The sequence below is a fragment of the Tiliqua scincoides genome, chromosome 3, assembly GCF_035046505.1.
Source record: "Tiliqua scincoides isolate rTilSci1 chromosome 3, rTilSci1.hap2, whole genome shotgun sequence".
NCBI classification, from domain to species: domain Eukaryota; kingdom Metazoa; phylum Chordata; class Lepidosauria; order Squamata; family Scincidae; genus Tiliqua; species Tiliqua scincoides.
Window position 1 is genome coordinate 58871679 of NC_089823.1, and position 14729 is coordinate 58886407.

Here is a 14729-nt window from a genome sequence, read left to right on the forward strand (position 1 = left end):
AAATCATCTGGCTCTTTCTGTCACTTCCTCAATGTGTTATCATGTTTGAGGGGGTTTACGGCAATTAAACATATATTCTGAACACATGCCTCATATAGAGGCGAAAGGTTATTATGGGAGCCTCAGAATAAACACACCATATACACACATGGTCAGTATATGCACCGGGTTGATCCTCCGCTTGAAGTGAACCTCATTTCCTTTCACTGCAATTTCCTTTTCATTTCCTTTTCACTCATTTCCTTTCACTGAATGTCTCTCTGTAGTTTCCAGAATCAACAGCAGTTTGGACGTGGTGGGTGTCAAAGGCTGGAGGTATTTACAAGAGGCAAAAACCTTAAAAAACCTGCAGAAAAGTTTGGGGTTAATTAAGTTTTGGGTTTTTTAAGGAAATGAAGTTTGACAAATGCTCATGAGTTAATGATTCAAAAAAATGTTTTGGGGGCTTTTTTGTTTTGTTTGTTGAAGTTTGCAGTTTCTCTTAGTGTTTTACAATTGTATGGAGTCTAGCAGAAATATCTTGCTTGTGCCTTCTGTAGTTTGATTCACAGAGATATATTATTTTCAGTGAAAACAATACCACAGCTCTTTAAAATCTGCCTACTCAAGCATCAACATGTGATATAAGACTTCATTTGATGGTATGCTTTCTTCCCTTAGCCCTTCTGTCAATTCATTAGGGATCACAAAAGTACCAGTTTCAATTCCCCCCCAACCCACTTCTTTATTAGCAGCACATATGTATATCCTGTGGCACATCTCCTTTCTACATCAGGTTTTACAGTATATGCTATAGCTACAGATGGTGGAGTTTACCAGCACGGAAGCCCTTGAGCAGACTGTGGGATGTGTGCAGTAATGACGTGTAACCGGTGTACCTTGCTGCATGAGAGCTCCAACTCCAAACCAGAAACTATTAAGTAAAGTAAAATTGTTTTCCACCACATCTGAGTCAGGATTGCACGGGTGGGGATTATACCACTCATAAGGTGTAAACCTGTGGTAGTTAACAGAAACAGTTTGTAAAACATCAGAGAGAAAAAATACAGAAAAAATACAGCACCAGCAAACCTGCTGAACAATGCACAAAATGCAAAGATTAATGAGGAAAATCAAAGGGGGAAAAATTAAGGCCATATTCATAAATGTACAGCCACAGCGTGAAAGCTTCCTCCAAAGCAGCCTTGCAATGCAGACAGCAGGTTCTAGAGCTCCATTTTCAGCCACAGGCCTCATTCCATTAGTGATAACGTCTGTTTGATTCTTCAGTTGACAAGGGCATCCTTCAAAGATACAAGTAACTGTTTCCATATAGCTTCTCCCCAGGAAATGAAAGAAATCGGGCCCTTGAAATGTAGCCATGTAAAAAGGTGCCTCTCTGTGATGCTGAGAAGACCATTGCCCACATCCAGTGATCTATTCAGCACAGCAGATCCAATTGGCTGTTAGAGCTCTAGATTCATTTTAGAGGAAGGAGTTGATTAATAACCAAATTTGGATCATCCACTTCCAATGAAATCAATGGCATTCTCCTTGCAGAGATCCACGTGGGTATTAGTTGTTACACAGATCTGTTCATCAGGTTTAATTAGAGCAGTACCAGGACCAATCCACACTTCACAAGGCAGCTGAATTTGCCACCTCTGCACCAGCATTTTGCTGTTGATACATATACGTTGTGAAGGGATGACATATCTATCTCCAAGGACATGGGGTGGAAACCTGGCAGGGAGCTACAATTGGCCATGCTTCTCTGATCCACACCTGTTTCCTGTTTGGAGACAGTCCTCTAAACTTCATAATGTATGAGTATCTATAGCAAAACGCTTGGGCTATGATGCATAAAGTATGAATCAGCCCTTAGATGTGGTCGAAAATAGTACAGCCATGTTCGACTCCTTTGCCAGAAATAAAACTCACTGGTGGTCTTGGGCAGGTCATTAGCACTTAGCTTTGCTTAGCTAAAGAGTTGCCATGAATTTAAATTGTAGCACACTTTATACCATCATCTGCTAAGAAGTCTACCTGCAGAACCCTATGCCCATTTACTAGGAAGTAAGTCACACTGTGTTCCATAGGAATTACTCAGGGTGACCAGCTGTCATAATCACAAAAGAGGACCAGGCACCCCAAAATGTAGGACATCCAGGAAAAATGTAGGACATGACAAAACAGAAGCTAAAAACACTTGTATATTGATTTCATGTGGTCAATTTAAACACTATCTTGCATATTATTAAATTTAAAACTATAGTACATGTAATTTATTACATATAATTTATTAATTACAAGAAGGTTATGTGCTGCCTGCAGGGGCCAGTTCACAGGGAAAAGAGGGCATTTAAGTTCTTTTCCAGGACACCATGCTAAAAAAGAGGACATATCCTGGAAAACGAGGACATCTGGTCACCCTGGACTTACTCCCAGCTCAGTGTGTATAGGCTTGCAGCCTAAGGGCCCAATCCAATCCAACTTTCCAGCCCTGGTGTTGTCATGCCAATGGGATGTGCGCAGATTCCTGTGGTGGGAGGCTAGTTATGGTGGCCCCTACAAGGTAAGGAAATGTTTGTTCTCTTGCCTCAGGGCTGCATTGCCACTGCACCGGCACTGGATAGTTGGATAGGGGATGGATTGAATTACAGTTTCCATAAGCACCATAAGGACTGACTCAGGTCTATCAAGCCTGATAAAGTCAAGCTCGGAGGCTGGGACTGTTTGAATTATTCACCTTGCTCCTCGAGGTGGTTTGCCAAGCGAAATGTCTGCTCCCATTCACCACACACATGCCTTTGCAAGCTGAACTACTTCCTGTCTTGGATTATACCACTGACCTCTTCCTCTTCCTTTTCTGACCACAACAGCCCAATCCAATCCCCCATCAGCGCTGCCAAAACTCACATTACGACACTGCAAACCACCCTGCTCTGTGGTGGTCTGTGGTGTCGTAAAATGTGACACAAATGGGAAGTGGCACTGACTATGTGACAGCAGCTTGTCTTGCTCTCCTAGCACCAGTAAGTTGGTGTGGAGGTTGAGTGCTGGGCAGGAAGGGGAAGAAACAGAACAGAGAAGGGGGAGGATCGGGGCAGGGATTTGGGCCACTGGAAGGTATGTTTGGGTCAGGCAGTGGGTGGTTATTGATGGAAAAGGAGCTGCCAATATCCTATGCCCCTTGCCTGGCCTTGCCATGCGCCCTTGGGTTCAGACCTGCACCAGCCAGAGTAGGCACAGATCTGAATAGACACATAGGGCAACAGGGGGCTTCCCTAGTAGTAAGTTCCTGTTTGAGGATGCCTCCTGATTCCCCCCCCCCCATCACAGAATGCAACATGCAAGTGGTAGGGAATAGTACTGGGGCATTAGTTGCTAATTTTGGCACCTGATGCTTCCCTGGACTAGTTGCCTATTGTCTACCCTCTGCAGCCATCTTTTGCACTCTAGTAGATTATTTCTATGCATGGAAATCAATTTCCCCATACTGATCACAGTTGCTGGATTGGTATGTGTTTCTGGTATGTGTTGGTATGTTGTATGTATGATATGTGTTGGTATGATTGGTATGTGTTTCTGAAAGTTTGGAAGTTGCTAATAACCTATTGCTGAGATAATGAAGAACTTTGGGGTAGTATCAGTCCTTAAGTACTTGAGAGGTCTACAGAAATGAGAACGTATCTCCCTAATAATTTTCTTGTGGAATATAGATGGTGCTGTTGTGATCTGGAGCACTTTGCTACCGAACCCTACCTGATGCTGACTCTCACAGCTGTGGGACACACTTTTCATGCGTTGTGTATGAATATGGCTTTAATTGACAAAGTCATGCCCTACATCTTAATTGCTGCTTTAACAATATAATTAAGCTTTAAATTTATGCACTCTTGCAACTAGAGTGCTGTGCTAGGCTTGAAGCAATGACTGCTACTAATAATGAAGGCAGTGACTGAAACGGCTTGTAGTTTAGGATGCTGTTAGTTCAATAATTTTGTCCATGCTGGTACAAGAGTAATTGTTGTTTGTTTTAAAAAAAGAACCTACAATATAGGATGCAGGATATGAATTCAATTAAAGATTTCAAAAAAGACTTTTGCATGCATTATACAGTACAAAGTATGATTTTAAAAAAACCAAGCCCTTGAATTCAAAGTACAAGAACAAGATGAGCCTAACTACCATAAAAATGGGGTTATGCCTTTAGTTCAGACAAAGTTTGGACCTGCTTAAAGAGGAGTTTTGACAATATGTTGACCTACCTGCAGTGCCTGGCTCTCCACAGTCCTTGTTGCTGCTGTGCTTCTCCCCCTACCTTTGCTGCCTCCACCACCATTTTCAATCAAAAGTGCATATGTGTTGTGTGCTTACTAAGTGGCAGCAAGAGGCAATGCTGGCGCTGCACAGAGGTCTATCAGAAGCAGAAGCCAATGACGGACAACATGGCTGACAGTCCTGGGTAAAGGTTTTGCATGGGGAAGCAAATCTCCCCAACTGTCCCCCTAAACTTGAACCAAAAAGTGAACCCTAAACTTTCTTGCAGACCCTACAACCCACAATCAATTCTGTAGAATTAATTCATGAGCAAAGACATTTAGAATGGGGGATTTGTTCCAGATTAGTTTTATAACCCACAAGCCACCCCTAAACTCTTGTACAAGTCCCATGTATGTGAAGAACATGTACAAGAACATTTACAGAATGAATGTGCATGTACTGCTTAGCTCTCCAGGTAGAAGTGCAACATTTCTTTGTAGAGGAGCAGTTTATGTGTAGTATTTGGAATTTGTGGAACATACAGTGCATGGACTAGAGGTGCAAGTAATTTCACTCAGTGCATATGTGCACCCATATCACCCCCCCCTCTCTCTCTCCTCCTCTCCATCAACCTGCCTAATTTCTTGCCCTCCAGCTTGCTGGTTTGGGTAAATGGGCTGCCAAGAATGTCCCTGCATAACAGTCGGGAGAAGGAGATACTACTAGTGTAAATTTTGCACACTTGCATGTCCTCCTCCTCCTTTACCACCTCAGTCAATTGAGTGGGATGTTTCTCCAAGAAGATGCACTCACTACCACTAGGAAACATGTCTCAGCTGCCATTGACTGATGGGGAAGAGAAAGAGGAAGACAAGATCACATATCCTCCTCTTCCTATTCCCTGCTGGCCAACGGGATGGGGGGACATTTATCTCAACCAACTGTGAGGCTGCTGGCTTGGAGAAATGTTCCCATCTTGTTAGCTTGTGGGCAGAAGAGTGAGGAGGTCACGATCATGCATCCTTCCCTCTCTCTCTTCTCTGCCAGCCAAACAGGACTATCCAGCAGCAAGTTACTGAATTTGCCTTGCTCTGCAAAGAGCTGCAGTCCCCTTGAAAGAGCAAGTCTGCAGCTTGAGGGTTCTCCTGAGTTCACATCTGCTCCTAGATGTCCAGGGTGCCTTTGCCAAGCTTCAGCTGGCACACCAGCTGTGGGCATACTTGCCTCAGTCAGACCTGGCCATGGTGTTCCATGCCATGGTGACATCAAGATTAGATTTGTATAATGTGCTCTGCGTGGGTCTGCCCTTGAAGATGGTGCAGCAATTGCAACTAGTGTCGAATGCAGTGTGGTTTGTGTTTGCTGGAGCTCAACTATTTGTCAGCCCACTTCTTTGGGTGCTGCACTGGCTGCCGGTTCAGTTCCAGGCCCAATTATATCAAAACCAAAAGAGTACCCCTCAGCCATTGGTGACAGTTCTGAGGGCCACTACAAATTTTGTGTACCTTATACATTGAGCAAATTAGGGCCCAATCCTATCCAATTTTCCAGTGCCGGTTCTGCTGTGCCCATAGTGTACACACTGCTTCCTGTGTTGGGGAGGCAGTCTTGGAGGCCTCCTCAAGGTATGGGAACATTCATTCTCTTACCTTGGGGCTGCATTGCAGCTGCCCCGGTGCTGAAAAGTTGGATAGGATTGTGCCCTGAGTTGGGACAATGCATCTGAAACAAGAGTAATGTGTTTTGTTCTGTTTCCTTGGTCACTGCCATTATTTCTAGCATTTCTTTCTTTCTTATAATAGTCTTTCTTTTAGCTGTTTGGAAGCTACATAGCATGTACCGTTTCAAAATTATGCTTAGCATTTTTAAAAAATAAAAATAAAGCAAATAATAAGAGATATTGACAATAAAGATACACATTGAGAGCAATTGACATTTGGAACTTAATCCAATTCACCTTCCTTTGTTCACCTCTGGGCAAGCCGGAGGATCTTACCATATTGTGCAGGAGCCGATGTGAAAGAAATAAATCAAACTGGATTAAATTCTAACTCCACTGAAGTCAATGGCTGCAGCCGTGCAAGAAATTATGCAAAGGTAATTCCCTTTGGAAGCATTAAGAATATGCCAGAGTGAAACGGTGCGTAGACAGTTATGAAGTGGTATCTGATCCCTTACTTTACTTAGAGTTCAGAACTCCCTCCCAGACCAAGCTAATGCTCAGTCCTACGAAGGTAGCACGAAGGTAGCTAGAACATTCCAATTCTGTTACATCCAATATACTTTCAAGGAAGGCACTAATTATCATTCTTACAAAGATGTGTGCATTTATGTCCCATTAATACTGCATTTTGTATTAGAAGCAAAGCATCCATGACAAGATTGCAGAAGGGATATAAACTGATGGTTGCAAAATTGCACGTGAAAGGAGATTTTACTGCTCATACAGTTTTTTATTAAACTGGACAAAAAATGTTGTTGGTATTGCTGAGTTTTTCCTGAAGGATGGTTTATATTAAAATGAATTTTACATTAAAATGAATTTTGATCATACAGCTTCAATAAGTACATCACCAAAACTGATACACCCCTGAAATAACAGAAGCAGTCCTATGGAAAGGCCCATAAAATAACCCCTGAATCTTTTACTCCTCTAATTTTGATATTATTACAAATTAATGATTTTTCAGCTGTGTTGCCATTGCTTTACAGTGTTATAGTGCCTTCAATCATCCTATTTATCTAGGCATAGATTTTTGCGGACTGCATAGTCCACTTTATGCATCTTCAGGCACCTGGTGAAGCAGACTGTAATTCATGAAAAGTTATGCTGAAATAATGAAAAGTTATGCTGAAAGAACAGCCCAATCCTATTGGGCAGCCCAATCTTGAGTTGCTGGCAGCGTGGGGCTGCTGTGGCACCAAAAATGGCTGCCGTGGCATCCTGCACACCCCGGGCAGCCACCACCGTCTCCTCAGGAGAAGGGGACTTTAGTCTCCTAAGGGAAGTTGCCCCTCCTAAGGGAAGTAGCCCCGCAATGGGGCTACTCAATTCTATAGCAGCTCTGGAGCTGGCAGAGAATCAGAGTCCCATGTCGGGCCATGAGGCCCGACACAGGGCTCAGAATCTGGTGGAGCTGAGCTCCACTGGTCCCACCCCCTTCCCCCTCACTCCCTCTCCCTCTTCCCCACTCTCTCCCCTCCCTCCCCCCATCTCCCCCTGCCCAGCTTATCTACTTTGGTGTGTAAACTCTGGAAATTAATCTTTTAAGGTAGATATTGGCATTACAAAATCTTGAGAGAGGAGGGAGTTGCAATATACTAATTTTTACTTCATCTCCCTCGTAGACAGAAGAAAAAAAAACCCATTTCAGTCTTGACTCATTAGACAGGGATAAAGTAATCTGTCAATGATGGTCAGACAGTTATTAGTCATGTATTAGTCATATATGAGCTCATTATTTCTTTCTCTCTCTGCTAACTTACATATAAGTAAAATAAGGCTCCTGTTAGAACTGTTCTTTTATTTTGGTGTATGAAATAGAAATAAGGATTTTTCCTGTATAAAAACTATAATTCCATAGGAGGTATGCTTTGAAAAGTACTCTGAAGTGGTGATTATTCTTATTCACAGTACTATTATTTACCGCCCATGGTTTTCAAGTTTTAGATTGCTCATTTCCCATCATCTAAGGCAAAAGCCCTGCAGATTCTGGGACATGTTCTAGAGTCAACAGTCAGTTTTTTTGGAACAGGCTAATATTCGTCTGTGGCTGCACACTGCAGAGAAAAGTTAGCAATGATGGGTAAACTGTCTTTTAAAGTCGCTTGTTCCCCACAACTGATATGAGGAATCCCTGATAACCTTCCATGCAGCCTTTGATTTCCCTGAGACACAATTTGAAAACCACAGGTTTAATGAATGGAGCAGAACAATTCAATAGTGCAGAGCCACTGAAGTTCTGTCTTGATGCCTGGTTTGCCACGTAACACGTTTTGTGGATCCCAGTGACCACAGTCAACTAAGGGGCTGATGTCAAGCCCTTGGATTCTCAAAATAGAATCATCAAGACTTTTCAAAGTCATAGTGCTAATACAGTACAGTAGTGCATTTTGCCACAAGAGACTGATAAATTACAGGGTATGGTCAGCATGTTTGTATAAAGCAGATGGGTATGTATTCCAGAAAGGCATCCAGAAAAAATATGAACTGAAGAGGTCCAGATAAGAAAGCTTCAGTGTATATATAGGCTAGGAGCATTTGACACACATTTCATTAAGTGCTGAATGAGATACATGTCAAATTTATTTGCTTGTTATTGTACCATCTTCTTCGCTAAAAAGTTTGTTCTCATGGGCTCTAGAGCTATTTTAGCAAGCCATGCCACGCAAAAGAACTTTAAGTGTTCATTAAAAAAAACAAAATAGTACCATGAAAGTTGTGTATTCTTAAAAAAAGGTAATTAATGGTAGAACCCATAACTATTTTACAAAAGCTGGTACTTTTTGTTACCTGTTTTCACAACACGCACGCAGCAGATCACAATGTTATATTAAAGGATGGTGTATAGAAAACCATTTAGTTGTTATTTGTGGGACAACAATAATGTGTGCAATCAGCGCAAAACACACAACAAGGAAGTATATAACGTCGCTTGACATTAAACGTGGCCACTGGACTTACCTTGCAATTACAAAGAGCACACAACTGACTCCAAGGCAGGCTAGGAGGACATACATCCAAATGTCAGGAGAAAGAGGGTTTAAAAAGGAGAAAACACCAGGGTTTGTGCCATTGGGCTTCCGGTACAAAATACTGATTCCCAGAGTCATGAAAGGCTTTGAAAAGTCAATGACTTTCTCTCTTACGTAGGTAATAGTGAGAGGAGCAACTGCCAGGTCAGCTTTCTGGGAAAACAAATTGGAAAATAATGTTATCATTTCTGTTGGCATTAACAGAATGCACAGTTATTACTTTACCCTTGTCTTAAGGACACTGACACAAAATGAACTAATTTTGGTTATAACCATAAATATGGGTAACATAGAAAAGAAAAAAACAAGTTTCTCATTAAAGGTCATTGAGGAGACGCATCTCCAAACAAATTACGCTAATGTTACTTTATTCATTCAGAATGTGCAACATAAACATTTCGTGAAGAAAGGTTGGATTGTATCATTTTCTATCACAAGATGTGAGCCAATGTCTCACCCTGTCTGAATGATTTCGACTATGCTTTAATAGTAGCCTTGGGACAATTCTGGTTGCATTAGGCAATAAAGGAACTGCTTTACTTGAGCTAGAGAGCAGAGGCCTGGACGACAGCCAAAACTTTTCTCACAGGCACACTTTCAAGGGGGAAATACAACTGTCCACTCTGACAGATGCATCTTGGGGTGCAATCCTAACCCCTTATGTCAGTACTTTCTAGCACTGGCATAGCGGTGCCAGTGGAACGTGTGCTGCACCCTGCAGTTGAGTGTCACTCACGGAGGCCTCCTCAAAGGAAAGGAATGTTTGTTTCCTTACCTCACAGCTGCATTGCCCTTATGTCAGTGCTGGAAAGCACTGACATAAGGGGTTAGGATTGCACCCTTGATTTTGATGCTACAATAGTCCTGTCACTCCTCCAAGAGGACCACAAATAAGAGGGGGCAATTGGGTCTCCATGCCTGTATCTTAATGGCAGGGCCAGACTTGATGTGCACCACAAAATGAGCAACCTGATTTTCTGAAAGGTCATAGTCAACAAGTGAACAAAGTGGAAGGGGATTATGTCCTAAGAAACAAGAAACCTTAGCTGCTAAGTAGAGAGATAACTGGAGATATGGGATGGAGAAAGCTCTTTCTCCTTCCCTGCATGTATGGCTATGATTCTTCCAGCTTTCTTTGCCTGGTGATATGGATCCTTCAAAGTTCTTGGCAGACAGAACTGGACTATTATTCACATGGTGAGCACAATATGTAGTTTGAACCTTGTAGAGGAAAATTCCATTCTACATAGAAAATGTAAACCATATCCAGCCTACTCTGGTACTGCAAGCTTCTCAAATAACTTCTAGCTATGAAAAAATGGCACACTAGTCTGTCAGTCTAAATAATTTTGCAGATTGAATAAAGACTATGATTCACTCTTACGTGATCTATGAGTTCTTTGACCATCCCATTCCATTCGCCTTTGTCATTCTGGGCTCCATATTTACCATCAGACACTAATTTCACTTCGTAGATGAAGCCTAAGATATTTGATAACTCCTTCAACAAATCCAGGCAGTACCCTTCAAATCTGTCATTGCCATAAAGAGGTTTATCAGATTTCTTGTACATGACATAGGGATCTTCCTACAGAAAAAAAGATACCAGACATTTAGAAGAAATTAGGTATTTAAAGCTTGGCATAATTCGACACAGGAAAAGTTTGATCATGTGCTAAAATGGTACAAACACAAAAAGCCCAATTCTATCCAGCATTTGGGCAATGGGGTCCCAGCCTGCCCAATGAGCCTACTCAGATCTGTGCCAGAGAAATCAACAGTGCAAGCCCAAGAAGCCCTGTGTCAGGGGAAAAGGCTTGGGAGGGGAAACAGGATTCAACAGAGGCCTCTCCTGCTGATTCCTCCCCCTCCCAGGCCTGAACCTCCTCTCACCCTCCCCCGCCCTGAAACATCCCTCCCTACCACTGTTCCACCCTTCCCCTGCCCTTACACTGCTCAGTGCTGTATTCACCAGTGCCATCTGATGTCAATTTGAATTCATTGCCACAGGATGGCACAGACCTTCCCACTGGCACTCCTTACTCACATGGTGCTACAAACAAGTAGAGTCGATGAGTAGGAATGGGCAGTTAGTTTAGATTAGAATGTATTTTTGAATTAATTGACTATATAAAAAGACTGATGGATATAACGTCTGAAAGCTCCTATTGGATTTAAGAGATTCATTATAGCAAAGTATTTTGGACAGTGTAAGGATAGATGAAGAATGGTGTCGCAGAACAAAAATAAGTCTGAACAAAATGTTCTCCAGCAAACATTTTCAGTATGAAAAAAGGGCTCCAGGGAAAATCTGAAATGTTTCCCATCAGATTTATAAAACCTTACCTTTTTCACACCTGATGGACTGCTACTTAACAGGATTTTTTTAAGCCGTCCTCCTACAGTGAGATCATAGCTAATTAGCTTTGGCTTTGTGAGAATATAATTGAGAACAAATATAGCTAATTCAGAATGAGGGCAATCCTATCCAGGAAGCATTGCCTAAATTTGCTTTATTTGTGCTTAGTAATGTTGTCGCATAGCCAAATCTCCCTAGCTATGTGACATCCCTATTACTAAGAAAAATAGTGCTGAAACAGGCACTGCAAGAAAGTCACAATGGAGCACTGGTGCTGTGGCTGTGGGGGGTGGGGGGTGGCAGGCTAACAATGTTTGCTAGGAGCACCTTCTCTCTACAGTATGGTAATTCCCTGTGCACAGATATAATTTGAGTTGTGAGCCTACGGGAAAAGAGCAACCATATTTTGTTGACACAAACATCTTCTCTCTCTTGTCAAGCTCCAGGAAACTGATTCTACGCTGATTGCCTGGAAACTGATGACATCACTAGATTCTTTTTAAAATAAAAAATAAAAAGGGGGGGAGAAGGGAAACATGAACGTTACAGTTAATTGAATAGACATATATGTAGCACTTTTGAAAGAAGGGAAGTCTACCAGATCCAACAGGAAAAAGACAGGACAGACTACTGAATCAGTGTCCAATTAACTAGCTAATATATCTGTCAAATGCACTGGGAAGGTGTGGTGGAAGGTGGGCTTCAGCTGTGAGAGAAATAAGCTGCATCTTGAAAACATCCTTAGATAAACAAATTTCCTCCACCTTTTTGCCTTCCAGCAGAAAGCTGAACATCTGCAACATCTAATTCATCTTTAGTTGCATTTGGTTTGAATAAAGCAATGTAATTGGCTACAAACATTTGAAACATAATTGTGTTATAGGTGCTGGACATGAGCGTACAGTTCAGTTCAGAAGCTCCACAAGGAATGGCCAGAAAAGATGGTATTTATGAAAACACAGAACTGGCTCAGCTATAAAGTGGACATAGATTATTGGCTCAGGGTGTGCAGGACCATTGCTAGATTGGGCTTGTAGGGTAGTACCATTTGTTTGAACGGAGAAGTCCAGAGGATCACATTTCACATATCTGCTGTACTTCTATGATGCTGGCAGCACTTTCATCTGATCAGAGGAACAGGCACCAGTCCCCACAAATGGGGGACTCCTCCATAGGGTTCGCCTCCATAGTGACGAACAAATAATAGCAGCATTTGAATGTAGAGGAAGGCTGTTAAGCAACATAAGTAAAGCAAAGATGCTCCTTGTGTAAAGGGAACAGAGGGTGCCAGAACTTACCAAAATAGTGGTGACTATGAGTGTTCGGTTCGCCAGCGAATCAGTGATATTGGTAGATCTGTCTTTATTGCTGTCAGTCATATTAAGGCCACTGTTTGAGTTCCAAAGTCCAATCTATGTAGAACAAATTAGATAAATGGCTGCCAACCACCATTAATTGTGTTGAGGAAATGACATTTTTGTATCAACAAATGCACATTTGATGCCCCAATCCTATTTCCCACCAGCCTACAAGATACAATAGCACCAATGGAGCTTGCACTGCATCCTATGGCGATGTATGTGTGACCAGATGGCCCATAAGAGGTAAGTAAAAACATTTTTTATATACCCACCACTTGCTAATTGGTCTCTTCAGGCTTACACCAGCTAGATCTAAGGACCCTCAGGGGGCATTCGGCTGGGAAAATGGGGATAGGATCCAAGTATGCATGACTGCCACTGAGATTCACCTTTGAACCACCCCTGCCCACACTGCTCCCTGCCCTGATTCTCTCCAAATCGCTCAGGACCTGCCCCTGAAACCACTTTACCTGCTCCAGTTCAACTTGAGTAAGCTGTTGGCACACAGGTGGGACCTCTGGCCATTTGCACTGGCAGTCCCACAGCACATGACAGTGGAATGGCTTTTGGGACACAGCACCAGGACTTACAGCATCAGATCATGAGATCTGCCACCATAAGCCTAAAATAGAATTGGGCTGACAGCTGTGTAATTCCAGTACAGGAAATGTACATTAGTCAGGATTGCACAGTACAGCAACATACTCAAATTCGAGTAATATGTTGGATTAAGGACTAGTTGCATTTTTACGTAAGGAGTCTATTGGAAACGATAGATTAGACAGGCCTACAAAATTGAAGGTCAGAAAAGTTTTTCCCAAACTTTATAGTGGTTTGATATGAATTTGGGGTGCCGATTTAAAAAATGGCATCCATTTTGCCCTAAAGTCTAGTTTTGGAGATATAGTATAGCCTCATTAGTGAATGGTTCAAGCAGCTTCCTCATGAGGAAGCCATGGTGTAGGCTTTTGGAATCGGCACCCCAAATATACCCAGGAATTAGTGTAATGTTTAAGGAAAAAATGTGTGTTGGACTGTGTTATTAACACAATTAGTCACAGCAAACACAGTGCTCATTCAAAAAGCAGACTAGGATGGGTTAGTTGTAAGTGTTTGATTAGCTGTTTATAAAAAACTATAGCTGATATATTAACGTATGGACTGCAGTAATACTTGGACTTTACTTTCAGCTATACAGTAAATGCATTGTTCATGATATCTTGCAAGTAGGAAGTAGAAACGTGAAAAGACCCTTCCCTTTAAATATGATAGATTAAAAGTTTTTAGACTTGTACTGGAATGAACACACTGGCTTTCCCTTTGGCTCTAAATTTGCTGATGCCACAAATTTATTTCTGTTGCTTTGTCATTACTGTATATGACAGAACCAATAAAATGGCCAAGTAATCAGTGATTGAGCAGAAAATTGAAGCAAAGAAGAGGAAGCAAAATCTAGTCTTGGTGTCTTTTCCAAACCACAAGAACATTGTGAAACATTCATATTATTAGAAACTTTGGCCTTGTGATTTTAACAAACACACTTCTGGTTTCAGGAGTGTATAAAATGCTGTTTAGTGGCAAGATGCAAATTGCAAAGAGAATGATAAAATAATAGTAAAATAGTCACTTCTTGAGAGGGAGTGCTTCAAGCATGCAGAAACAGGTAAATGTTTGATCTGTTAGCAATCTGATTAAATTTTTACCCAGCCAACAAGTGTACACATTTGGTCCCTGTTGCATATATGCAACGTTAATGAAGGAATGCATGAAGAAAGTCAATTAAGGGCCCAATCCTATCCAGTTTTCCAGTGTTGGTCCTGCTGTGCCAATGGGGCATGCACTGCATCCTGTGGTGGGGAAGCAGTCAAAGAGGCCTCCTCAAGGTATGGAAACATTTGTTCCCTTACCCTGGGGCTGCATTGCAGCTGCACTGGTGCTGGAAAGTTGGATAGGATAGAGCCCTAAGTGTGGCCAAAATTATTTCCATTTTGAAAGGATTTCAGAATAAA

At 42.0% G+C, this 14729-nt stretch overlaps 1 protein-coding gene across 4 annotated transcripts in view; it reads right to left on the reverse strand.

Moving 5' to 3' along the window:
* Nucleotides 1-14729, reverse strand: part of GRIK1 (glutamate ionotropic receptor kainate type subunit 1) — a 200428-nt gene that overhangs the window by 22135 nt on the left and 163564 nt on the right. For 3 of the 4 annotated variants that reach the window (XM_066622618.1, XM_066622617.1, XM_066622616.1), the window contains 4 exons: nt 12658-12771; nt 10385-10588; nt 8930-9153; nt 879-997 (listed from right to left, as the gene is read on the reverse strand). In XM_066622618.1, the coding sequence (XP_066478715.1) occupies nt 879-997; nt 8930-9153; nt 10385-10588; nt 12658-12771 (661 nt within the window). Of the gene's footprint in view, nt 1-878; nt 998-8925; nt 9154-10384; nt 10589-12657; nt 12772-14729 lie in introns of those variants that run through there. The other variant, XM_066622619.1, reaches the window with a different exon arrangement.